The 27,137-nt window shown below is 33.4% G+C and overlaps 1 protein-coding gene across 1 annotated transcript in view; it reads right to left on the reverse strand.

Moving 5' to 3' along the window:
- Window positions 1-1,097: 1,097 nt before the first annotated feature.
- The window catches only part of LOC114328633 (cell adhesion molecule Dscam2), a 384,871-nt gene continuing 358,831 nt past the window's right edge, over window positions 1,098-27,137 (reverse strand). The window contains exons 25-27 of the mRNA XM_050644410.1: window positions 10,242-10,397; window positions 9,011-9,179; window positions 1,098-6,186 (exon numbers count right to left, since the gene is read on the reverse strand). Coding sequence (XP_050500367.1) covers window positions 6,027-6,186; window positions 9,011-9,179; window positions 10,242-10,397 — 485 coding nt within the window. The 3' untranslated portion in view covers window positions 1,098-6,026. The remainder of the gene's footprint in view (window positions 6,187-9,010; window positions 9,180-10,241; window positions 10,398-27,137) is intronic.

Raw genomic sequence — 27,137 nt, forward strand, 5'->3', positions numbered from 1 at the left:
TTATTTAAAATAGTAGTTAATGAATCAGTGTTCATTAATAAACATGTGGCGGCTAGCTTCAATTACTATTTTTTAATTGCTAATTTCAATTTTTAATAACTTTTCTCCTTAAACGAAATAATACTCTGATAATACGCTTCACTTAAAATTTACATTTTTATCTATATTAATATCTATACAAAACCATAATGTATAAAATTATTGGCTTTTTCTACCTAAATCCCCTTTCAGTTTAAAAATACCAGATCTAATTTTCCGTTTAGAATAGTTGTTTAACAGATCTAATAAATTACATTTAGCCAGCCACTTTATGTCAATAAATCACTTTTAAATGCATTCGAACCTTCAACTTCTTAAAATTACATGTGACAACATAAATGTTTTTAGTTCAGTCTTTACAAGCCCTCGGTCCGGAACATACCTATCCTCTTCGAGAAATAGGAACGCCTTTTTCCGAAATAAATATATTTGTTGACAGTTTGTTGTTTTTACGTTTTATTTAATATTAGTTTTATTTGTTTCCGTGGACAATAAGGTTATCACACGCAACTCGACACCACCACGGAACAAACTTCATAAAAGTAATTATATCTCACCCCACCGTTTGTCCATACTTATTGATTTATCGGTTAGAAAAATGTTATAATGTTAACGTAGTCAGTCTTGACATTTAGACGTTCGTAATTTTCTAAATGTGACTTCTAAGAATAGATGGTAGATATTGTATACCTGATATAATTCTGATGTGTGTCAGATCTCATTTAGGCCTAGCTCTACTATTACCTAAAACATAAATATATTTTTTGAACAATGTCGTCCACATCGTACATCAGTTAACACACGTTGCCATAGGACTATTCATCACAAAATAGTGTCGGCCATTTTTTTCGTACTGTTCTGCTTTCTCTTTTTATTGGCTTGAATTCGTACTGTTTGTTGGAAACAAGATTGTACGAAAAGGAACAACGAAGCCGTGTTTTATCTTTGACAAGTAATGATGCCTAACTTCTCACAGTACGAAAAACATGGCGGCTGCGCATGCGCCTGTTACATGATGAAAAGATCTATTGTACCCGTAAAGGTAAACATGGAATGTCTTAGTATGTATATATTGTTTAATGACTATTAATTATAAATAAGTGTGAGTATTACAAAATATATAAAGTACATGGTAAAAAAAACTTAAAATTATACTAACTATAAAGAATGGAGTGTTTTTGTAAAATTTACTACATTATATGAAAGTTTGGCGAATTTGCGGTTGTCCCAGAAATAAGATTGATATCAAATGGTAAAATAAAATGAATTATAACTTATAATTTCAAACACAACAATTTAACAACTGATATCGTATTATCATCATCATCATTCAACCCGGATCTATCCACTGCTGGATGTAGGTCTCCCTCAGTCTTTTCCATGTATTCCTATTTTGTGCTGTTTACATCCAATTTTGGTCGATCCGTTTTATGTCGTCAGACCATCTTGTTGGTGGACGACCTCTACTCCGATATGCTTCTTGTCTTGGTCTCCAGTGTATTATTCTCTGTGTCCATCTGTTATCCGACATTCTATATACGTATCGTGCCCAGTTCCACTTAAGGGTCATAATTATTTATGTAACTCCTGTTCTCCGTATTATTTCCTTGTTCGTAATCCGATCCCTATCTCTATATCGTATTATATTGTTCTGTAAATCTAGTGTGATTGGTCAATTATCATTTATATTGGAAATAAATAACTCTGAGTATCATGCGACACTCCAAATTTCATTTCCCTTCTACAATCGATTTTTCGTTAAATGTCTTTAAATTTTTTACCTCATGAATCTCTCAAATTATTTCCTTAATACCTCATCATCTAAGGTAAGCTTATGACATAAATAATAATAATTATTTACATAAACAATCTGAAGCGATCCTCTTACACTTGCATATTAAAAAAAGACCATTTATGTACATACCTGCATCTTCTATTCTTTATACTATAAGCTACAGACCATACGCCTGTATTTTTATCCTTCTATTTTTACTGGAAGATTACTGATAGTCAACATTTTAATTTAACTATTAGTTGGTTGTTACTTCTCTCTGGACTACGTCTATGTCTTTGAACGGAGATCTGTGTCTTCCCCTTGAAAATGTTACCATTTAACATTGACCCTGTGTAACAATATTTATAATATTTAAAACTTTAATTATGTAATTTAAGGGTCATTTGATCTCATTCTGTGGCTAGTTCCAATTACTGCATGTATATACGTTTTTCACTGATGATGGTCCGATAGTACTGAAAACGTCTTGAATTTATAAATCCATTTTGGATATTTTTAAAAATTTATTAATAAAATTTTACACCAAAAGTGTCATTTACTTCAAAGTAATTTTTTATAAATATGGTATATAGGCAATTAGTGGGAGATCCCATTTAAATTTTTATAAAAGTACTTACTCTTATAGAAGAAAATAAATGAAAATTGCCTAAACCACTATCAGAAGGCATTAATTTTGAAAATACGAAAACTATACAAAAACAGTATAGTGAAAAAAAATGCCATCAATAGTTATTTCTGGGACCCCTAACTGTTTTTGTTACACTGAGGTGGGAATTTTTATCGGCAATTAAATCTTTATTATGTTACCTTGAGTAGGGCTAACTTTAAATAACATTAACAACGTTTCAAATGAAACCATGTACATATATTTTTTTTGAAAAAATTAAAAAAAAAATCCAGAAATTTTGTCTATTGTACAGATAACTTCGATAAAAACGTTTGATAATAATTTATTTCAGTATCACAATGGTCAGATGTGAGAATTACTTCAACGAAAACTATCTTGTTCTTTTTATATTAGGCCTCTTGGCCTGTTCTTAACCGATTTTGAGCTTGTATTCGTAGCTGTGACGTTGACTGCCAGCTATCTCGCCACTTTTTAAAGGGCCTTCCTATTGGACTCTTGCCTGTTGGCTTCGAATCCCTGGCTATACGGGCTATTCTTTCGCTGTCTATTCTCCTCACATGCTGATTCCACTCTCGTCGTCTCTGTCTTCCCCACCGTACTATATCTTGCATGTTACAGAGATCTCTTATTCTGTCGTTCGGTATTCTGTCTCTCAGTGTTTTCCCAGTTATTGACCTCAACGTGCTCATTTCTGATGTTCTCAGTATCCTCTTGGTTTCTGCTGTGTTACATCTTGCTTCTATCCCGTACGTCATGATCGGTATTACACATGATTTGTATATGCGTACTTTCCCTTCCATCCTCTTATATTTGTTTCTGCAGATGACATCCCTCAGACATCCTGACACGTAATTGGCTTTATTTGCTCTCTTTAACATCTCTATAACTACATATTTCGACTCCCAGATATTCAAATCTCGAGAATTGTTCAATTAGTTCGTTGTTGAATACTAATTTGGGTTCCCTTGACACTACTAGGGATTTTGTCTTAGCTGTTGATATTTTCATATTGTAGTTCTTCGTCGCTGTATTGAAAGTTTGTGCCATTCGCTGTAGGTTATCCTCGTTATCGGAGATTAAGATTGCGTCGTCAGCATAACAGAGGATTTTTATTTGTTTTTCCGCCATCTTATATCCTTTTCCAGTACCTTTAATGGTTTCTATGATTTTGTCCATAACTAAATTAAAAAGCAATGGGCTCAAGCCCCTTGTCTGATTCCCGAGTTGATTTCTACTTCCGATGTTAGTTCATTCTCCACTTTTATTCTGCTTTTGTTCTTCGTATTAATGTCCTAATTATACATATCATCTTGTTGGGCTGATTTTTCTCCTTTAGTAATCTTAGCACATCTTCCAATCTTACACAATCGAAGGCCCTAGTCAGATCTATAAAGCACATAAATGCAGGTTTATTTTATTCCAGTGCTTTCTCAGCAATTTGTCTGGCTATGAATATTGTTGCAACAGGTCTTGTGGACCTATTTTTTCAAAAACCTTGTTGGTCCTTACTAATTGTGTAATCTTCATTTATTTTATTGGCAGATATTTTTGTTAAAAGTTTAAGAGTTGTGCTTAGCAAGGTGATGGTACGGTAGTTGCTACGGTCTTTGCTGTTTCCTCTCTTGTGTATAGGTATTGTTATACTTATCCTCCACTGGTCTGGTACTCGCTCGCGCTGGCTACATATTATTTCTTGAAAGAGAACCTCTATGTTTTCGATTAAGAGTTCTCCTCTGTATTTTAGGAGTTCATTTGGTATCCCATCGGGTCCTGGGGCTTTTCTATTTTTTAATTTACGTATGTTATTCCTTATTGCTTCTTTTGTGATTTCTAGTTTCTACTTTTCAACAAAAAGTATCACAGCTGAAAAAAAGCTAGCTGGTAAATCATCGTCAGGCTACTGGGCAACTTAAGGAACTGGACCAGGAACTACTTACTTCACAGATAGATACATCAACATTGGGAGTGGTTACTCTATGAGCACCACGGCAGAAGTACCCCAGAGTTCCGTCCTTAGGCCATTGCTTTGCAATATTCTATACAACGGGATTTTGAAGACCAACCTAAGAATTGGTGTACAGGCAATAGCATATGCGGATGACCTAGTGATGCTGGTGCAACACAACGAAAACTGGTCAATAATGCATAGAGAACCTAACCCTCAACAAAGCGAAGACTATAGCTGTTTCGACAGAGTGCCTTTCTTCCCACAACCACAGAAAAAAATAGTACTTTCTGCTCTATTGCATAAACAGGCAATATATCATCAAAAATAGCCAAACACATGAAAAATAAAGGAATAAAACCAGCTTTAAAAAAAACAACAACTTGAGCAAATACATTAAGAACAATAAGAGCCAAAATAAAAAGCAATTACAGAGTGCAAAAACTTACATTGGCCAAACTTGCAGAACCTTTGACCAACGTACAGCAGAACACAAACGGGCTTTCAATAATAGAAAAACATATTCTATGTACGCACTTCATCTTTTAGATCATAATCATTATTTTAATGAACAGTTTCAAATTCTGCATACCCATTCAAAATACAGACTTAATCTATCTTTATTAGAATCTATGGAAATTAATAAATTAACCAATACAGACATAGTTCTGAATGAACAACTGGAGACAAACAGCTCCCCACTCCTCAACCAATTCAGTTAGATACTTTAAAATGCATGGTTGAAAACTGATTTGTTTCCAACCCTGTAAATTTCAAAGTGTTCATGCAATAAAATATTTCTTCGCATCTTGTATATTTTATTGTGTGACGTGAGCATTTATTAACGTCACAGAGCGAGTTCTGCGTTGCTAATCAGTTTATTTATTAACAAAAATCAAAAATAAGAAAAAGTCTGTCATTAGAAAAGTCTCACCGAAAAATCTCCCCGCTCTCTGAATCTCAAATATTAACTTGAAGAACCAGAATTTGTCACAGCGATTGCGAAAACTTAAAATTAGTGTAACAACATATTCGATATTGTCACCCATACCTGTTCCTGTTACCTATAGTGCGTAAAGAAATAAAAGTTTGTATTGTCGTGTTACTCTTATCTTTACGTACTAAAAGAAACTCCAAATAATACAGTCCATTCAATAAGTCCAGAAAATACACCAACAACCCCAGAGAAGACAAGGTGGCTGAAGATTCACAAGAACGGAATAAACTAAACATTTCAATCTCAAGCCGCCTGCCTTTTCTCCAATGCAGAACATAATAAAATACATACATCACTTGAGAAAAGCACTCTACCGAAACAGCTGTAGAGACCATAACTTATAATAAATTCTGTGGAAGTATTAAAAACAAAAGTTATTCAGTATTTTATTGTAAGATTTCAATAATATTTATTATAGTATATATCGTACTTGCATCAAACATAAAACAATGTATTTATTTTTTCGATTTAATTAAAACCTTGTTAATGTTACTTAAAGTTGACGTTCGTAAAAATATTCTGAGATCCAACCAGTCCGTATCTAGAACCTTAAAATACAGTCCGACTATTTAAGCTGATGTTAGCCGGGTTCGTGTTCTTCCAAACTTTCTTTTAGTATGTCTCATACATTTATTTGAAATGTCTCTCTACTCAGCTTCGACATACCTCGAAGCTGTTTGGTTCCCTTCTCGTATTCGGGTTCGCTGTGGTTCCTCGTGTTCAGATCGGAGAATCTCGAAGGAGGATGTATTCGTTCGTTGAAGCTTGGAGCATGTGAGATACTAAAACATAGGTAAAAATTAATTTATATACTAATTAATAATTATAACAATAATTGTTAATATAACAATTATTGCAATTTCTATATGATCCGGCTCGAAGGACCAAAAAGAAATTGCCATTTTATTGTTGTCTAACTGATAGATTTGTGGTTTGACGATTATAAACTCACAGACAAAAATATTGCATATTTTATTTTTGAAGTATATCTTTTTCCTTATAAAAAATTTTGTACTTTTTATTGCCAAATAAGTTGAGCTGGACTACCCTACGTATATTTATTGTCAATAAACTTGCATATTGCAGAGTCACAACTAATTTGTAGAGAAATTAATTAAATAATCTGATTTTGCTTATAACGTTTAATTAGAAAAACAAACAATAACGACAATAGAACAATTTTTTACGGCAACATTGTAACAATTTAGTAACTGGTATTTCCTCCTCTAGCTCTAATTATTGCCTGTATCCTTCTAGGCGTGCTCCGCAGAATATCTTGGATGGTTTCTTGCGGAAGGCGATTCCATTCTTCCTGTGCAGCATTTCTTAAGGAGGGGGTATGGTTTGAAATCAACATATCAATCACATTTTTGTGAATTTTTTTCGAAACTATGATAGAATTATTTTATTTTTAAATTAAATAAACACATTAAGTACAATTCAAAGAATATTTAAGAAAAAATTCAATCCAAAATATCGAAAAATAAGCCATTGGCGACAAATTTTGGCAGGCAGCTCAAAAAAAAAATGGATTTTGCGGTGGACATCAGAACTCATCACTGGATTATACGAAACAATAAATTCAAAAAGATTTTATTAGCTTATGAGTTTCACGAGGTAACAACGTCGAGTTTTTTTATTTTTAATGATTTTTGAATTTTTGTTATCACTCAAAAGTCAAAAATACGAAATTTTTGATAAAAATTTTGTGAAAACCAACAGATTTAATATTGTTCAACAAAAAATAAGCACAAAACGAAAAATATCTCGACGTTGTTACCTCACGAAATGTCTAAAGAAAATCTGCGCAAAATATCAGGTAGATCGGCCCAGTAGTTTTTCAGTTACAATGTCCACCGCATTTGAAAAAGAAGTTTTGAGAAAAATGCGTTTAAAGTTTTGACAACTGCATCTTCATCTTCTTATTTGTCTGCCAAATCGTAAAGTGATGAACATTGGAATATGTTTTTTAAATTTGGGATTAATCGACAAAAGAGAAGGCGAACAGTTGTTTAACGTTTCTCACTACGCTCCGGCGTGCTGGCGCGAAGCCGCGGCAAAGCGAGTCGAAGGTAGGGATATTCAACACCCTGTATCTCTGGTAATTTTACTCCGATTATTTTGAAATTTTCAGAGAGTATTCTTGAAAGTATGCACTTTTATTTGAAATAATAAAAAAATTTAAATATTTCAAACCATACCCCCTCCTTAATTCTGCAATTGAGTTTGGAGCTGGATTTCTTGCTCGTATACGTCTTTTTAGGATGTCCCATGTTCTATGGGATTTGCATTAGGGCTCATTGGTGGCCAGTCTAGAGCCTCAACCCCAACATCTTCAAGATATTGTATGACTGTTCCTGCGGTATGTGCACGGGCATTATCATGCATTAGCACAAAGTTATCATACCCAATGTAGCCGGCATAAGGAAAAACATGCTCTTCAAGGATGTGCCTTATGTACCAGTCAGCATTCATTCGAATATTCACCTCAATAAGCTCCGTACAACTCTAACAACTAATGCCACCCCATAGCATTATGGAACCGCCAACTAAACTGACATTTTGTACAAGATTACATTCTGCGAAACGTTCCCCAGACCTTCTGTATACTCGATCACGTCCATCTGGCTTTCATAATTGTATCCTCGTTTCATCTGTGAAAAGAACTCTTCTCCATTGATAATCGTTCCAGTTAACGTGGGCTCTTGCAAAGTGCAACCTTTGAGTTTAATGTCGTGGCAGAAGAAGTGGATCTCTGGCAGGCCGTTTTGGATTCAAACCAACCTCTTTAAGTCTTCGAGTCACAGTTTTGACACTTACATTAACTTGTCTTGTGATCAGTAATTCATTTTTGAGATAAGGAGCTGTAAGTGTACGATTTCGCAAAGATTTAAGTCTTAAATATTGATCATCTCTTGCCGTTGTATATCTTTTTCGTCCTTGACCAGGTCGCCGTTTGTATTGCCCAGTCTCATTGTCGACTGATGGATATTTGCTATCCACGCAATATCTTCTTGTCTGTAACCCTCATATCTTAAAGTAACAATAATTCTAAAACACAGTAACTCGCTTAAATGTGGCATATCAGCAAGAAAACTGCAGAATCGAAAAATAAAACTGCCCAACTGACATATTCTAACTGACATTTATACAAAACAAGAATTGTCAAGTCGCCAAAACACACTTTCCATACTATGCAATGTAATTTGTTACATTATTGCATATTCGGTTATAAAGGCTTTTTAACCATTCATTTATCTCTAATAAATTAAAATACATCAAATAAATAAATAAATAAAATAAATAGATAAATAAATAAATAAAAAAAATACTTAACATTTCAAATTTAAAAATACACAAATAATAACGATTGAAGATAAAATATGCAATATTTTTGTCCGTGAGTATATTGAAAAACTAATTCCAAAATATAAAACATATATTTGTGTATCGCACTTAATAGATATCTAGAGATGGACTGAGCTCTTTTACTAGTCTGGAAGTGGAGTGAAGAGCAACACACAACAATGATGATTACTAGATATGTTTTTAAATAGCGTTACCTAATTATACGGTTGTAGATACTAAAACAATTATTCTTATTACCTAAATGTTGTTTCTTCATTGTGACTAGAATATCCACTACTACTTCTAACGTGGCGTTTATTGAGAGGTGTAGCTTTAACTTTTCCCTTCCGAGATATATAAGGTTTTCTGCCGACGCTACCAGACGGCGGTGAAGTTTCTGATGAAGATGACGACCCTTCTGCTCCACCTAAGGCAAAACAAGAAGAATGATGTTGTTACGTTGTGGGTTTATTCCATTAAGTACATTAATTCTAAACCAAATAATAGCTTAAGATTTAGGTCTGGGTTATTTTTTTTTAATGAAATACTACTAGATTTGATCCTTGTATAGCTCTTATTTTGAGTAGAAGCTACAATTCCTGCATTTTGGAGGTTAATTATTAGGACCTCAATTTCACACCATTTATACACGTCGCTCGTCAGGGCGTCCTGCTTTAACTCCGTGATTGTTATGGAAAAACATACTTTAAATATGATTACCAGGTCTTGTGTCTTATGCATATGTCCTATAAGACTCGATACAGCCACAAAAAGACTATTGGAAACGGCAGAGATGAAAGTACTGAGCAGAATTACAGGAAATACGCTGAGAGATCAAAAGAGGATTGAAGATATTAGAAGACAATGTAACGTTCATTTCTACAGGTTGTGTTCATACTCATAATGCCCAGTATATCAATGTATCAATATCAATGTATATTAGTACTCCTGTGGGCACCATATCCTATCCTATACGGGAATGCTCTCGTGCTATTTCAGCCTTCCTTCTCATAGCATTGTCCATATCGTAGCCTCCAGAATTATTATTTTAAATTGTTTGTCCTTTTGTCTAGCGAATGTTAGTTGTATAATTTTTATGTTGTGGATATTTACATTACTGGATGTTTAATAGCCTCCTTTTTTTTGACCAAATGCTCCTCAAGATGCTCTAGAAGCGAAACTACTTGGATACGATTTAATAAAGAACTGTGCTCGATGTATTTGTAAAAATCATATATTCGAGCATTCAACCGAATCTTATTTTATATATTTTTTTACGTTTTTTTTTAAATCTAAGCTTAAATAGATTTTGATTCGTATTGTTTTCTTGTTATTTTAATTAAGATAGGAAATAAAATATCTATTTAATAACGTCTTAACTTCTTATAATGACACACAGCACGATAATCGCAAGTAAAAAACAAGTATCATATTATTAACTCCAAATAAAATAACTAATAATGTTTTCTAACAAAGTGATTCGACTTACCCCTCATTCTGTGGCCGAAGGACATCATTTCTTGACTAGTCGCCCTGCCATCGGCCCCATCAGAATCTGATCCGAGCGTATCATATTCTGAAATAGGCAGGTGTAGGGTTAATATCTTCTTGACCTCTGAGTCAGTGCTGCCCAGGTTATCAGACTCTGAAATACAATTTTTCTTTGCTAATTTCGAGATTTGGTGCTGTTAGTGTCTCAAATTTACGTGCGATTCTGTAGAGATGTGAAATTGAGCAGCAGTGGCTCGTTTGCACTTACTTTACAGGTACTACTTCTAAGGAATAGATAAGGTGAACAAATGTTGAATATATTGCCTATGTGAGTCCAATTCAATTTAGGCAAAGAGAAATAAATGAAAAGACTTCCTCACAGTCAATTTATTCTACCACGGAAGACGGAGACCGCTTTCGCTTACTATAATTTACTAAGCATGTTCAGGTCTCCGATAGCGTAAAATTATATGCTAAAATTACAATAACCAGTTCCACGGGCGACAAATTTCCGCTGGCAGTAGCCGTAAAACGAACTTAAGGTGCTGCGGAACGGAATAGGAATAGCCGAACTGATCCGACTACGCACAAGTCTTGTAGTCGGTTCAGGTCGGCTATTCCTATTCCGTTCCGCGGAACCTTAAGTTCGTTTTACGGCTACTGCTAGCGTAAATTTGTTGCTCGTGGAGCCTTAGCCTAAGGCTAAGGTGTTGTTTGGTACCTACTTTACTTCATCGCGTCTAGACATGTCGTTCATAGAATTTCGACCCAGTATTGGGCTACGTCTCTTCGCACAAATCTTCGAGGGTACCCCAATGAGGACAGTTTTTGCGTACAAGAAGATGTTCCATGTTCTGCGTTTCTCCACAGTCACAGTTCGCATAATCTTGGCTTATTTTACCCCATTTTACACTGTTTGATTTTACTGGAGCAAACCCCGTTCTTATTTCTACGACCAATCTAGAGACTGGTCGGTCCATTGAACCAGGGGAAGAGGAAAATTCTCAGGCGGTTCATCCTGCACTGTTCCAAGGAAGCTTTTCCTGGATTTTAGTCGCTTTCGTGGTGTTCGAGCTTTGTATATAGCCCGATCAAAGAACAATCTGACCCCAAAAAAAATAAAGGAAGGATGAAAATTTGGGAATAGGTAGTTGTCAAGTCAAGTCAAGTCAAATCAAGGTAGTTGAAATTGTCTATTATTATATAAGAAAAAGTTTAGAATTCTACATCCCCTCCATTTTTTTAAAATGGAGTTGAAAACCCCCACTCGAAGATGAAAAAAATACATTCAAAATAAGACCGGAATTGGATAAAATGACTAATTCTAAACAACTTTTCTTCTATAGAGTTTTTTTCACTAAGTCAATACTTTTCGAGTTATTTGCGAGTGAATATGTTCATGATTAACAAAATTAAACATGTTTTTGGATGGTTTTTCGGCGATAACTCAAAAAGTAAGTATTTTAGCGAAAAAAATATTATTATCGAAAATATAGCCCATAAAAAATTGACCAAAATGGTGTATACATGAGGTCTGTAGACCCAGTAGAAGCAGAGTTGCAGCTAATAAAAAGTAGGTTTTCCTTCGTCAAATTCCAAATCGAATATTTCAATGTGAAATAATCCAAAAACGGAGCACTTTTAGGGGAAAATTCATTTTAACTTTTTTAAAGTGTTTAAAAAAAGGTTTATTTTTGTTTTTTAAAAAAACTTGTAACATTAAAAGTAAGTGAATTACGCTCAAAATATTGTTGGTTTTTGAAGTTATACTTCTTTACCGGCGATAGAGGGTGATTTTTTTATATGTTAAAACCTATCAGCCCGGCGCATGCGCATTATAACTTTGTTCTGATTGGATGTTCAAATGACATGTCAAAAATTATCCGATATGGCAGCTGTGGTTTGGAGGTAAAGGTAAAGGTAAACAAATGTATAATATATTAGTTTTATTGTTGTGAGGACAGAAACAAAAAAGTTTATAATATTGTAGTGACTTTTAAATAGTTTTTAAAAGCAACAGGTACGTAATAATTGTTAATGTATCATGAGTATAAACCTACCTATTTGATCTGTCAAAATACATAGTATGTAATACTTTTATTTATATAATTTGATTACCATCAAAATTTCTATCAATATTCACCTAATATATTGTTTTTTTACTCTATGTTTTGTTGTATTTTTTCAATTCTAAATCATTTCAATTCAAAATTAAAATAATTTGATCAATTTTCAAAATATCAAAATATCACAAGTTTAATCCGTTTAGTTAGTCGATCTTCGTAAATAATGACACATAGTGTCCGTGGCTAAGCGGAGAAGGCGAATGAATTCCAATACCAACCGCTCTTATCAGCGCTGGTTCGAGTCCCAATAGAAAGTTTCTTTTTTGTTTTTTTTTAATACATTTTATGATTGTAAGTATATTTATTATATAATTGTATTTTCAGAAAATACGTATTTAGTTAAAAAAATTTTCGACAGTTAATGTTCAGACATCATTTGTGGCTTGTTTAATTTGTTTGTGTGTGTTTTATTTTTTTACTATTTTAATTTTTGGCACTATTCTAATAAAAATGTTTGAGAAGTAGTAAGTATAAATTAGTTTAATATTTAAACAAAATATAAATAAAAAGTATATTAATTTCGTTTAAATCATATAATAGAAGTATAACTTCTTACGTGCGTACAAAGTACACACACATTCTTTTTTTTTATTTTTTTGGAAAAAAAATCGCGAAAATCACCCCCTAATTAGCATCACATATAAATTTTAACGTTACCACTTCACAAGTTACTTTGTCTATGTATTATTTATATGATCTGTAAGTTTCATCAGTTCAAAGTGCTTCGTTTTGAAAAAGCTGTGTTTAAAATGGCTTGAACGAGTAACTAATCACGAGTTTAGGCAAATTTTGAACAGCCATAGCATAATCAATTTTTGTCTAACAAGAAAACAAAAATCAAAAATATTCAGAAAAGCAAAACGTACATTTTATTACTCTTTGAGTTTTTTGGTATTCCTAATTGTTTTTAAGTTAATTCCATAAACAATTACGATTTATTTTAAAATTAAAAAAAATGTTTTATTTTAAATCCAATTTTTTTCAAAACTGAGCACTTTGAACCATTGGAACTTATAGATAATATAAACAATACATAAGTAAAGTAACTTGTAAAGCGGTAACGATTAATTTTATTTGAGAAGCTAATTAAGGGGTGATTTTCGCCATTTTTTTACCAGAAAATAAAAGGGACCAACAATATTTTGAGCGTAACTCACTTACTTTTAATGTTACAAGTTTTTTAAAAAAATAAAAATGAACTATTTTTAAACACTTTCCCCGAAAAGTGCTCCGTTTTTTGGTTATTTCACATTGAAATATTCGATTTGGAATTTGACGAAGAAGAACCTACATTTCATTAGCTGCAACTCTGCTTCTACTGGGTCTGCAGACGTCACGCATACACCATTTTTTTCAATTTTTTATAAGCTATATTTTTACTAAGAATATTTTTTTCGCTAAAATACTTATTTTTTGAGTAAGTACTTACGTTAAATCTCCGAAAAACTGTCAAAAAACATTTTTTTTTGGTTAAAAATGAACACATTCACTCGCAAATAACTCGAAAAGTATTGACTTAGTACTCTATAGAACAAAAGTTATTTAGAATTAGTCATTTTATCCAATTTCGGACTTATTTTGAACGTATTGCCAAATTTTCATCCTTCCTTTGTACTCTGTTTTTCTCTATGTACTCTGCAACGCCTCTGCGTGTTGAGGGTTCTGCAAAACCCTCTATACAGGGTGGTGAATTGAAAAACGGGCCATAGGAAACTCAATGTAAAATTCTAAACTGTTGAATTCCTGCTTCCCTAATTATTTTACATCAAAAGACATGAGAAACTATTTGTTGAGGATTTTGAAATCTTTATTGAAAACAATTGTTAAAATTGTTCTATGAATTAAACACATCCCAAAATTTTGTAAAATATAATAAATTTTAACAAAGTATTTGCCACATGTAGGCCACACACAGTGCAAGAATGTGTATACGGTTGCCTTCGGTCACAATGAAATTATTATATTAACAATATTTTGTACTGTCAGTATTTTTATTTTATCGTTTCTATTGTTTAAAAAACAATAAAGTCGAAAAGATGTCCTCACTTGAGGAGAAAGTAGTAATAATAAAGATGTTTTATTCAGTCAATAGTTTGCGTACTGTCAGAAATAGTAACGTGTGGCCTTACTTTTACGCACTTACTTAGGTATGGCAAATGTATTCCATTTTTCAAAATTTTGGACTCTGTTTAAATCGTAGAACAATTTTAACTTTTCTTTTTAATACAGATTTTAATCCTCTACAAATAGTTTCTCATGACTTTTGATGTAAAATAATTAGTGAAGCAGGAATTCAACAATTTAGAATTTTACATCGAGTTTCCTATTGCCCGTTTTCCAATTCACCACTCGGTATAACCCTCTATAAAACGCTTTATATAGGTTTGAGGTGGCGTTGGTTTCATGCACCCCGTTACTATCCTGCATGTCTCATTTAGCGCAGTATCAACTTGTTTGGTGTTGGCAGATCTACCCCAAACGGGACACCCATATTCAGCAGTTGAAAAACAAAGTGCTTGTATCTGTGTGTTCTAATGTTTTAGAAGTCATTCCACGCAGTAATTTGGTGTTTTCGGTTGGCTTCCTTTGCGCGAAGGTGGAAGGCATAGAATTGAGTTTTAGAAAAATTGGGTCTCAGGGAATTCTGCAGGCAGTACGCTGTCATTATTTTTAAGTCAGATTCGAGTTTCTCCTCCACTTCTTCAAAATTATTTTCTTGGGCACAAAGTGCTTGATTTCAGTCGACGAAGGTTAGTCGTTTGTATACAGTGCGGCCATAAAGTAACGCATAAATTCATTATTTCGTAAACTGGTAACTTTAAGGAAAAATCCCGAAACAGGTCGATTTTTATTTTTAAATTACGATTTTTTTGGCATATATATCATACTAGTTACGTCATCCATCTGGGCGTGATGACGTAATCGATGATTTTTTTAAATGAGAAGAGAGGTCATGTGATAGCTCATTTAAGAGGGTATTTAATTCTCTATCCAATAATATAAACATTAAAATAATTATTTATACAGGGTGTCCACAAAAATATTTTTTTAATTAAATTAATTGACACAAAAAGATAAACGTATGTAATTTGTTTAATTATTAATACATTTTACTTATGTCAGAAAACAGAAAAATGTTTTATTTAAAAAACTAAAAATTGATTTTCGCTTAAATGAAATATTCAAACTGTCAAGAGGCAGGTAGGTGGCAGTTTAACATTGAATTTAGGCGAAAAGAAATATTTATTTGTCAAATAAACATTTTTTTCCTGTTTTATGACAACAGTAAAACTTATTTTGGATTAAATAAATTTTATACATTCTCCTTTTTGTCTCAATTAATTTAATAAAAAATTTTTTTTAACGATCTGTATAAATAATCATGTTATTGTTTACATTAGTGAATAGAGAATTAAATGCCCTTTCAAATGAACTATCACATGACCCCTATTCTCATTTAAAAAAATCATCGATTACGTCATCACGCCCAAAAGGATGACGTCACTAGTATGATATATATGCCAAAAAATCATAATTTAAAAATAAAAATCGACTTGTTTCGGGATATTTTCTTAAAGTCGCCGGTTTACGAAATAATGAATTTATGCGTTACTTTATGGACGCACTGTATGTATTGAAGAGCATTGGTGCTAAAACATTTTCCTGTGGGAGGCAGTTCTTATGAACTCTATTTACTTAGGTAACGAAAAAACGTCTGTTTTGTAGTAAGAAATACTTACCTTACTAGATGGTGGTCGTCGAGAGTGTCGTATAATTTGCGGAGCATTGTTTTTTGCCTTACTGTGTTGTTTAGTACAAAACATATATAGTCGGTTCGCTGAACTCAGACATAACTGGCTAGTTTAGTAAATAATTTTGCCAATTTAGTAAAATTGGCAAAAATATAATTACTAAATAGTTAGTACATACTAAATAGTTAGTAATTTTGCCAATTTTGACAAAATTTACAAAAAACAAAAAATTACGAACGAAAATCACTAGCCAGTTGTGTCTGAGTTTAGCGAACCGACTATAACAATTATTATGCAAATATTATATATGTACAGTTTTAATGGTTTACAGTTTTAAGGTGATACAGTAGCGATCAACAGGTAGCCAAAACGCGTTCCAAGATTGCGGTTGTAATTTTAAATATTTTTTCGAGATATTTGGCACACGTATTCGTAATATAATAAAGAATGGCGGTACAGAGCCCAATTTGAAAAATATATTAATATGTGGAAATTACTCTGTAACTAAATAAAATATTAAAAAAACGAGCCTGTACCGCCATTAAGAAGAACAAAAAAATACACTTTCTTCAAATAAACTTTTTTATCCGATGCCTAGATTTTGTGTCATTTTGGAACTACTAATGAAATAAAAAATTTTAGTAGTTCCAAAATGACACAAAATCTAGGCATCAAATAAAAAAGTTTATTTGAAGAAAGTGTATTTTTTTGTTCTTCTTAATGGCGGTACAGGCTCTTTTTTTAATATTGTATTTAATTACAGAGTAATTTCCACATATTAATATATTTTTCAAATTGGGCTCTGTACCGCCATTCTTTATTATATGACAAATACGTGTGCCAAATATCTCGACAAAATATTCAAAATTACAGCCGCAATCTTGGAACGCGTTTTCGCTACCTGTTGATCGCTACTGTTTCCTCTTAAGAAGTTTTTGCTTACATGCGGATACAAGGAATATTGTTAAATGAATGTGGTACCATACCTAAAGCGTAAGTACCCTAATATTGGTTATTGCAATATCAGCATTTAATTTTGCCATACCGGGGGCCTGAGGATACTTAGTCCTTCTCCTCCTAAGTGCCTTCTCTATCGAGGTTGGCGATCAATATGGCAAATTTCTCTCTGTTCTGGGCTTGATGGATTAAGTCATTCCCTGTTGTGTGGGTCCAATCTCTGATGTTTCGGAGCCAGGATTTCTTCTTTATTCCTGTACCCCTTTTACCTTCGATTTTGCCTTCTAATAATATATTACCTGAAGCTGCTCAAATTCCCTATGGCGCATTATGTGTCCTAGATCTGACGTCTTTCTAATTTTGATCGTATTGACCAGATGAGGACGTGTGTTCATTATTTCCAATACTTCTTCATTTGTAGTTTTGCTGGTCCAGCTTATTCTTAGCATTCGGCGGTACATCCACATTTCGAATGAATTCAGTTTATTGACGTCATACTGTTTTAATGTCCAGGTCTCACAGCCATATAGTAATAGAGACCACACATAACACTTTAGTGTTCTCAATCTTATTGTGACTGATAGTTTGGGGTTACAGAGCATTTTACGCATGTTCATGAAGCCAGATCTTGCTATTTCAGTGCGCCTTCTAATTTGTTTTGAGTGGTCTAGCTGACTATTTAGCTCTCTGCCCAGGTATATGAAGCTCTTGGAACTCTGAAGGGTGATACCATTGATTTGTATGTTGGGTGTAATTTGTTCATGGGGGTTCTTGTGGAATACCATGATTTTGGTTTTGGAAAGATTAATATCCAAGCCCAGTCTGTGACTTTCTTCTGATAGTATGTTCATCAATATTTTTAGTTGCTCTTCTGTTTCCGCTAATATTACGGTGTAATCGGCATATCTTACATTGTTAATGATAATTCCATTGACTCTGGCACCTTCAGGGCGATCTTCAAGACAAGCCCTAATGATATGTTCGGCATAGACGTTAAATAGTAGAGGGGACAGAATGCATCCTTGACGCACTCCTCGTTCTAGGAGTTCTAGGATACTTAGTAAGTTACAGTAAGGAAAACAGGTCGCCCGTGGTAAAATAAACTGAGTGTAGGTCTTCATTTATTTCTCTTTACTTAAATAAAGTGAACTATTTAATGTGTTTACTTCATTTAATACTAATAGGTCTATCCTTTAATACATTTTGGGGGTTTACCGTGGTTACCAAGGGTAAGTGTACACTACTGGATACAATTTGTGTGATAGATGAGATGTTACAGGTCAAAACTACGGGGAAAATTACTTTGTGGCAATACGAGAATTCAGCAAGATTTAAAAGTTAAATATTTAAATTTATGACAGATAATACATATAAAATGAGCCATCAAATAGAGCTAATATAATAGTTTTGGTGCCATCATAACATATTCATCTTTCTATATTATAGAGATATGACTCGATAATCGGATATATCAAAGGACTGAAAAAAAATCTGCGTAGAAAGAAAACAAACAACTTTTTTTGGAAATGAAGCAGAACTAATAGTCAATACAAAAAATACAAAACGCCAATGCATAACACTGTTTTGTAGGCTACAGAAAAAGTTCGTTATTATCCAAAGGCATATACTAGGGTCAATTATGTTTAACATGGGTAGCCTAAATCATCTGGAAAAACTGATCCACAGGAATCAGTTTGTAAAGGAATAATAAAAGAATTGTTGGATTAGCGAACAAATATAGGTATTCTTCGCAGTGAAGAAATCATTTCCAAATGCTGGATAATTTTAAATTACTATTACCACACTAGGTGGTATCATCAATAGCAAAGGAAACGGTAACGGCAAAAATATGAAGACATATCCAACTGAACAAAACAGTTGTGCCAACCTAACCATGATATAAAAACTCAAATAAACCAAAAAATACGAAGATCAATCCAATACGAACTCTTGCTTTTCCAATATTTAGTTATGCCTACAATATTTGAAGAAAAGTAGATAAGTGAATAACTTTTAACTTCCAGTTAAAGAGTAACACTTCACACATTGAAAATTATTCAATGCATTATTCATAGAAGAATAAAAAATCCAAGCATAAGAAGAATAACAAGGATATTTATGTGGATTTCATTGATTACTAAGAATGCCTTTGATAGGGCACACCTTGAAACGGTTTCGAACATATTAAGAACTAAAGGCATTGATGATAGAGACCTACGTATCACAGAAAATTTGTATTGGAAGCAGAGAGCAGCCATACGAGTCGATAGGTCGACGAATGTTACATTCAAAGAGACATCAGACGGAGATGCATTCTATCCCCGCTGTTTTAATACCTATAGACCAAGAGACAGCGCTGAAAAATCTCTTTGAATTTACTAAAGCTAGATTTTTCACAGTTGATTACTGTGAGTTTGTAGAGAAACATACTGCGGTCGGTCCAGCGAAATGTAGAACAGTGGTTACTGAGAGGGTATCACAGTTCCTTTCCTACGAAGGTAATTATTTCCATTTACTAAGGCTGAAAATCAGTACAAACATTCTAAATTAAATATAAATAAAAGTTATTATAGTCAATCAGCTGTATGACGGGACAGAGTCGGTCGGTCGGCCCCAATAGTCGATTGAGGAAATGAAGCATTTTGGCTCGCAATTTTTTCGTCCAACATGGATTTACTTGAAATTTTCACAGAAGGTAGGGAATAGTTCAAGGATCATTTTCTATATCATGCCGCTATCATACGGTAAAACCCTGGGGGTGGTTGCCACCCCATCTCGGGGGTGGGAATTTTTAATTAAGGTGAGTCGGGGTAAGATCGCACCAAAAAATGTAAACATGAAATTTGTCTGAAAATTGTAAAATGAAAATTAGGCATAGAATTATAATAATATGCATACTCTACTTTCAAGACATACTCTATTCATCTACAAGGTTAGATTTATAGTTAACAAAACCGTATTACTGAAATATTAAAAATAATAATATATAGTCAGTGTCCGATCTTATACCTACTTATGGGGCAAGACCGAATAAGAGGTCAAAATTGTACAGAACATTCATTTGTCCTAATAAGGTGGAAGTTCGAATTCCGGTCTTCCCCAATGAGAAAATAAATTGTCTGTGCAAACGATGGCAGTAATTTAGTATTTTATTTAAGTCAGTATATAACAAGAAATAATGTAATGCTTATGAACAAAACTGGACATAAAGGAAAGTCCCATTATAACTAAATGTGTGCTTAAGTAACTACAAAATAAAAAGTTATTTCTGGTGAAACTTAAAAAATACAACATTAATAATTTTAGCACAAGTTCATGCCAGAAAATTCAATATTGAAAGTCATATATGAGCCTCGACGATCTTTCTCAGGTTCTGGTAAAATCATTACAATTGTATCTTTCGTTACAGTATCTTCGTCAGGTTGCTCGGGCCAAAAAAACTGGGCACTGTTATGCTTATGTTTTAAGCATTTTACCAGGTATTCATCATTCAATGTGTTCACCTCGAATAAGGATTTATCTTCTGTGGGGCAAGACCGAATAGCTAAATTTAGTTAAAAAAACACACTAAATCTAAGAATATTCACTTCCTAAAATAAGTGTAAGTAAGCACGCTCCAACTTTGGTACCATCCAACTAATTCGTAAAGCAAGCGAAAGCACTACCGGTGACGTGATTTTACGAAGTAATCCGAGTTACAGCGACTGTGGACGGTCTTCCCCCAGATTCGATCTTACCCCGACTCACCTTACATTTTAACCACGTAATTCGATGGAAAATGTGATTCTAAGAAAAAAATGTTTTTTACATTTTCTTCGTAAAACTAATATTTTTCGAGTTATTCGCACTTGAAAATAACAGTTTTTCGACGAAAAAATCGACTTTTTTAGAGGATTTTTTGAAAATATGTATGTACCTCGAACAATATTCTATATATTTTTGGCGATAAAAAGTTTCTTCAAAAATGATTTTGTAGGATTTTTATAGAGCTATAAGACTGTGTAAATTAAATTCCGTAAAATCACTTAGTTTTTAGTTGGGGCGGGTTTAAAGGGCTTGAATAAGGGGATGTTTGCTGGTAAATAGAGGTTTTAAACAGCTATATCTGGCTAAAAATTCACTGTAATAAAAATCTATGCACAGGGTAATTTTATTCATTAAAAAATCTACAATCTAGTAGTTCATAATCTTTTTCGTATCTTCAGTATTTTCGGAGATATTTTGAAGTAAAAGGTGAAAAATACCAAATTGTAAAAAATTAATTTTTCTTTAAACTCAAATTTTTCCAAAATTAGGCATTTTAGATAGGTCAAACTCCTTGAGTGTATTGATAATATAAATATAAGAGGAACTGCAGAAAGGTGAAGACCAATTTTAAATTAGGAAGGTAGTTAGGGGGTTGTTTTCACTGATTTTTTTCGTAGAGAAAAACAGGTACCGACATTTATTTTATTATAAGTCACTTAATTTTCATGTTAAAAACTTTTTATTATTTTTTTTGAAAGTTCTAATTATATACTTGAAAAAAGATTATTTAAGTTTTCCTCGAAAAATGAAAATTTTACCCATTATTTGGCTTTGAATATTTCAAATTATATATATATATATATATATATATATATATATATATATATATATATATATATATATATATATATATATATATATATATATATATATATACAAGCTGTACGCTCCCGAGGAAGCTGAAGCTGTTTTCACTTGAAGATCCTTTTTGTGGGGGATCATCCCATTCTGACTTTGGTTTTACAATTGCTGGTGTGACTTCGCTGTTTCCACTACCTTTCTCCATTCTTCTCTCTCTCTGATTTTGCTTCCTATATTTCTAATTTCCATACTTCTTAAGTCTTCTTCCACTTGTTGTCTCCATCTGAGTTTAGGCCTGCCTCTGGTTCTTGTACCTGGTGGTATCCATTCGGTTATAACTCTTAACGGATTGTTCTTCTCTCTTCTCATTATGTGTCCATACCATCTAATTCTCTGTGCTTTTGTTGCTCTTACTATGTTCTCTTGACCCATCCATTCTTGTATTTCGTGGTTCATCCATTGCCTTGCATCCTCTTCGTTTTCCCTCTTTGGTCCCAGAATTTTTCTCATAATTTTTCTCTCAAAAACTTTCAGCTGCTCTTCTTCTCTTGCTGTTAATGTGAATGTCTCCAAAGCATATAGCACTATTGGTCTTATGGTCGTTTTGTAGATTTTCATTTTTGTATTTCGGCTTATCTTCTTATCTTTGAAAATTTTTTTATTTCTGTAGAATGCTTTGTTTCCTGCTTGAATTCTTCTTTTCATATCTACACTTTCATTTCTTCTGTTGACTAATACTCCCAAATATTTGAATGTTTCAACCTCTTCGAAGCTGTGTGCGTCTATTGTCATTTCTGTCAGTTGCGTCTTCTTTTTTTTACTTACATTCATGTATTTTGTTTTATTTTCATTTATTTCCAGTCCTCTTAGTTTGGATTCGTTTTCTATTTCTTGAAAGGTTTTCTTTAATGCCTTTTTATCTGTTGCTACTATGGTTATATCGTCCGCATAACCAATTATTTGTACTGTATTTTTGTTTATAGTTCCTGCGTTTGACAACTTTTTTATTATCTTATCTAATGATAGAATAAATAGTACAGTTGAGAGCGCATCTCCTTGTCTTACTCCATTTTTAATTTTTATTATTTCTGTTCTTTCTCTTCCGGTGTCTATTGTTGCTTGGGAATCTCGCATTGTCATTTCTATCATTCTTATAATTTTATTTGGTATTTTGCTCTCTTGTAAGTCTTGGATCATTTTTCTTCTACTTAGTCTGTCAAAAGCCTGTTTAAAGTCTAGAAAAAGTATATGTGCTTCTCCGTCGTACTCGTATGTTTTCTCTATCGCTTGTTTTAGTGTATGGATAGCATCTATCGTGGATCTTCCTTTTCTGAAACCGTACTGGTAGTCTCCTATGCTTTGTTCTGTGTATATTGTTAGTCTGTCTCTAATTATACCAGTCAGTACTTTATATGTTACATTCAGTAAATTAATTGCTCGGTAGTTTTTACATATCCTGTGGTCTCCTTGTTTTGGGATTGTCACAATAATTCCTTTCTTCCATTCTTCGGGCATTGTTTCCTTATTCCATATATTCTGTATTAGTTCATAAATCTTTGTGTATAGTGCTTCACCCCCGTATTTTATAAGTTCTGCACATATTCCGTCGTCTCCCGCTGTTTTCCCGTTTTTCAGTTTGCATATTGTATCTTTTACTTCTGTATAGGTCAATTCTTCTTCTTCACCTTGTTCCGGGTTCATTATTGTTTCTCTTTCTTATTCTACATCCGTTTCTTGATACATTTCTTCGAAATACTTCTGCCATGTTTCTGCTTCTATGGCTACATTAGCTGTCCGTTTTCTACTACCTAGCTTTAAGTATTGGTACAGTGGTTTTGAATTGTGTCTCTTATTTTCTGTTTCGATCTCGTTCATAATTTCGTCTACTTTTTTATTTTTCTTTGATTTAAACAATTTCTTTGTCTTTTTCCTTTGATCTTGGTATTTTTCTCGTTCCTCTTCTTTACCTGTGCTTAGCCATTTCAATCTTGTTTTATTCTTTTCGTCCACTGCTAGTTTGCACTCTTCGTCAAACCAATTGTTTCTTCTTTCTTTTTGTATTTTTCCAACTACTTTCTCTGCTGCAGTGTTTATTCCTTGTTTGATTTTTTTCCACTGCTCCTCCATTTCTTGTTCCTCCTTGAACTGCATCTCTACATTTACTTCTTTTACAAATCTTCTTTTTACTCCTTTATCTTTCAATTTATCTACGTCCCATCTTCCCTGTGCTTTTCGTCTTTCATTCTTTGTTGTTTTTATTTTACATTTTGCAATCACTAGCATATGGTCCGAATCGATGTTTGCCCCTCTGTGAGATCTCACGTCATTTATCGACTGTTTGTGTGACTTTTTAATAAGTACATGGTCTATTTGATTCCCCTCCAGACTGCCTGGTCTCATCCATGTTATCTTGTGTATGTTTTTGTGTTTATATCTCGTGCTACTTATGTCCATGTTTAATGCCGCTGCTAAATTACATAATCTTTCTCCATTATTGTTTGTTGTGCTATGTAATGAGTTTTCCCCTGCAACCTCCCTAAAGCATTTTTCTTTACCTATTTGTGCGTTGAAATCGCCTATAATAATTAATATATCTTCTCCCGGGATTTTTTCGGCATTTTCTTCTAGTGTTTCATAGAACTGTTGTTTTATTAAGTCATCACTGTTTTCTGTGGGTGCATAGACATTTATTATGGACAACTTGTTCGGTTTACTGTTTACTCTTATGTATGATAATCTTTGACTTATGGGTTTAAATTCCATAACTTTATGCCTCATTTCCCCTAACACAATAAAAGCAGTTCCTCCATATCCTTGTTTTTCTTCTCCAGCATACCATACTGTATAATTTTCTTTTTCGATTTTTCCATGTCCCCCCCACCTGGTTTCTTGAATTCCTGCAATATCTATATTGTATTGTTTCAACTGTGTCGCTAGCTCTTCTATTTTTCCTTCTTCTAGCAGTGTCCTGACGTTCCATGTTCCAATTTTTTTTGTCATTTTTTTAATTCTCTTCCTTTTTTTTGTATTTTTCTTATTATTTTGAATATACCGTGACTCATTTACCTCTTCGTTTGCATTGCCTGTTTCCTTTTCATCCATCCGTTCTCTTTTGTCTAGTTTTTTGGGACATTTTCAATTTCTATAAGTTTATTTTCTCTTGCATTCCATTTTAGCACTTTGTCATTTATTTCTAATTTCTGGTATCTGATTTTTACTTTTGCTCCTTTGCTTCTCTGTTGTTTTGCTATGTCTCTGATTTCTTTTTGTATCTTTGCTTCCTTGAACGTCAGCGCTGCATCTATGTATATTTCTCTACAGTCTCTTGTGTATTTGAGTTTACCTTTTTCTTGCAGTATTTTCTGTTTGTCTTCCCAGCTCTTCGTTTCTATTATACATTTCTTGTATCCTATCTTAAACGCACTTTTAACTTCTATTTTCAGTTGCAGCTCTGTTTCCATCATTTTTTGTATGTTTTCTCTTAGTCTAACTTCATCTTCCAGATCTACCTGAATTCCTGTTATGATTAATTTATTGCGTATTTTTTCTTTATCGATCTTCTCTAATCCATTCTCCATGAGTGTTAACGCTTTTTTGAGTTCTTCATTTTCTTTCTCCCATTTTTGTTCCTTTTTTTCTACTTCTCTTTTTAAATTTTCTGTTTCTGCTTTGTTTTGCTTAAGCTTCTGCTTAATATCTTCCAGTTCGTTTTTCATATCCTTGATTTCATCTTTAATCTCTGTTTTGCTTTCCAGAATATCTTCTTTAATTTCTTGCCTCATCTGGCTCAGCAATATCTTAATCTCCTCCATGTCCGTTAATATTGTACTTACTTTTTTTATGCGCGTGTCTGGAGCTTTTTTGCTTTTATGTTGCTCTTCTTTGTCTTCTTCAATCGAGCTGTCGTGCTCCGGTTTGTGTCTTTTTCCTTCTGTTTTATTTTCTTCGTTGTTCATCTATTTGTCTTGTTGTTTGTTTTCTAGACTGAAAATCTTTATCAATATAATGCGAGAAAAATATATTTTTAGTTCACTTAAAGCTTATAATATACACAAAAAATAGGAAAATGTAACCTGTGTCTAATAGTAATTATTATTATTATTATCTTCTTATTTTTAATTACGTTTTGGTAAGGTCTCAGATATTTTGCACACGCCGGCAACGTCGCAGAATATTTGGCCGTACTTCTGTTTGCTAATTTATTTATGGCTTTCAGTAATTAAATATTGTAACAAAACGATCCCTTCTACGCCGTCTATGTAGGGAACGCGTCGGTAAGACGCGTACCATAGGATAAGACTTTCCGGGAACCAACGGTTTTTAGGTAGCACAATGCATCGATGGAAACGGATGTATTTACCTGAGAAAGATACAAAAGACCTTTCTCAGTTTGCTGTTTTTATTTTAGTTAGTTAGCATTGAGATCTTGTAACGTATAGACGAAAATACACCTTTTGTTCGATTATCGTGATTTTCTTATAATCAACCCTACAACCTGAGATCATTACCCTAAGTAATCATCACATTGTCGCCCAACTCGTGGCTTGGGATTTCGCGATAAATCGTATATTTCGGTAGTTTGAATGAAAAAGCGTGCGTCAGCATAGTTTGACACTCTTTCGCGTGAAAAGTGAGTTTCGATAACTTAATCGGACTATTTTCACTGTTATAACCTCGCTAACTCCAGTTAAAATAATATTAAGTGCTTCGCTGGTTAAATAAATAATCAAGTGGACTTTTGTTTGTTAATAAATAACAAAGTGATTCGTTTTAGTTATTCGGACACTTCTGTGTATTTTTATTATGTATTAAACGATTGATTGCTTTCGGTTACGTGTAAAAACCTTGTGTTTTGTGAAACTCGGAAGTGAATTAGTGCTAGAGCTGTTCCAAGAATTGTACAGGTGGTATGCAGAAAGCTGTTGGAGGTATCCCTTATCCAAGCGTGGACACAGGAGAGCTATTTACTGGCAAGTACATTCCAATTTTTCATGACCAATCATTTTTACAATTTGCGTTCCACGCAAAACATTGAACATTCGAGTACCATAAAAATTATTTCTAAGTCGGACTCTATTTCAAATAGATCGGTGGCAACAAACATTAACGACATGGCTCAAAACGTAGTATTGACAAACGAACAATTTAAAGAGCTGTTATCGAAATTAGCGGTACAGAGTGCTCCCGTTTCGCCGGCGTCGGTTCAAAGTGGCAACCTATCGAAATGCCATTCGCGTTTTGATGGACACAAAGACACCGACGTTAATGCTTTCATCAGCGCTGTCGAAATCTATAAAGATTGCGCATTAGTGTCGGACGAGAATGCTTTTCGGGGAATCGGTATGCTTTTCGATAATTTCGCGGCAAAATGGTATCAAGGCGTCAAAGACACTATTAAGACATGGGAGGAACTTCTTAGTCTGCTTAGAGTTACGTTCGGTCCTAAAAAAC

The sequence above is a fragment of the Diabrotica virgifera genome, chromosome 2 (genome assembly GCF_917563875.1).
Source record: "Diabrotica virgifera virgifera chromosome 2, PGI_DIABVI_V3a".
Taxonomy (NCBI): domain Eukaryota; kingdom Metazoa; phylum Arthropoda; class Insecta; order Coleoptera; family Chrysomelidae; genus Diabrotica; species Diabrotica virgifera.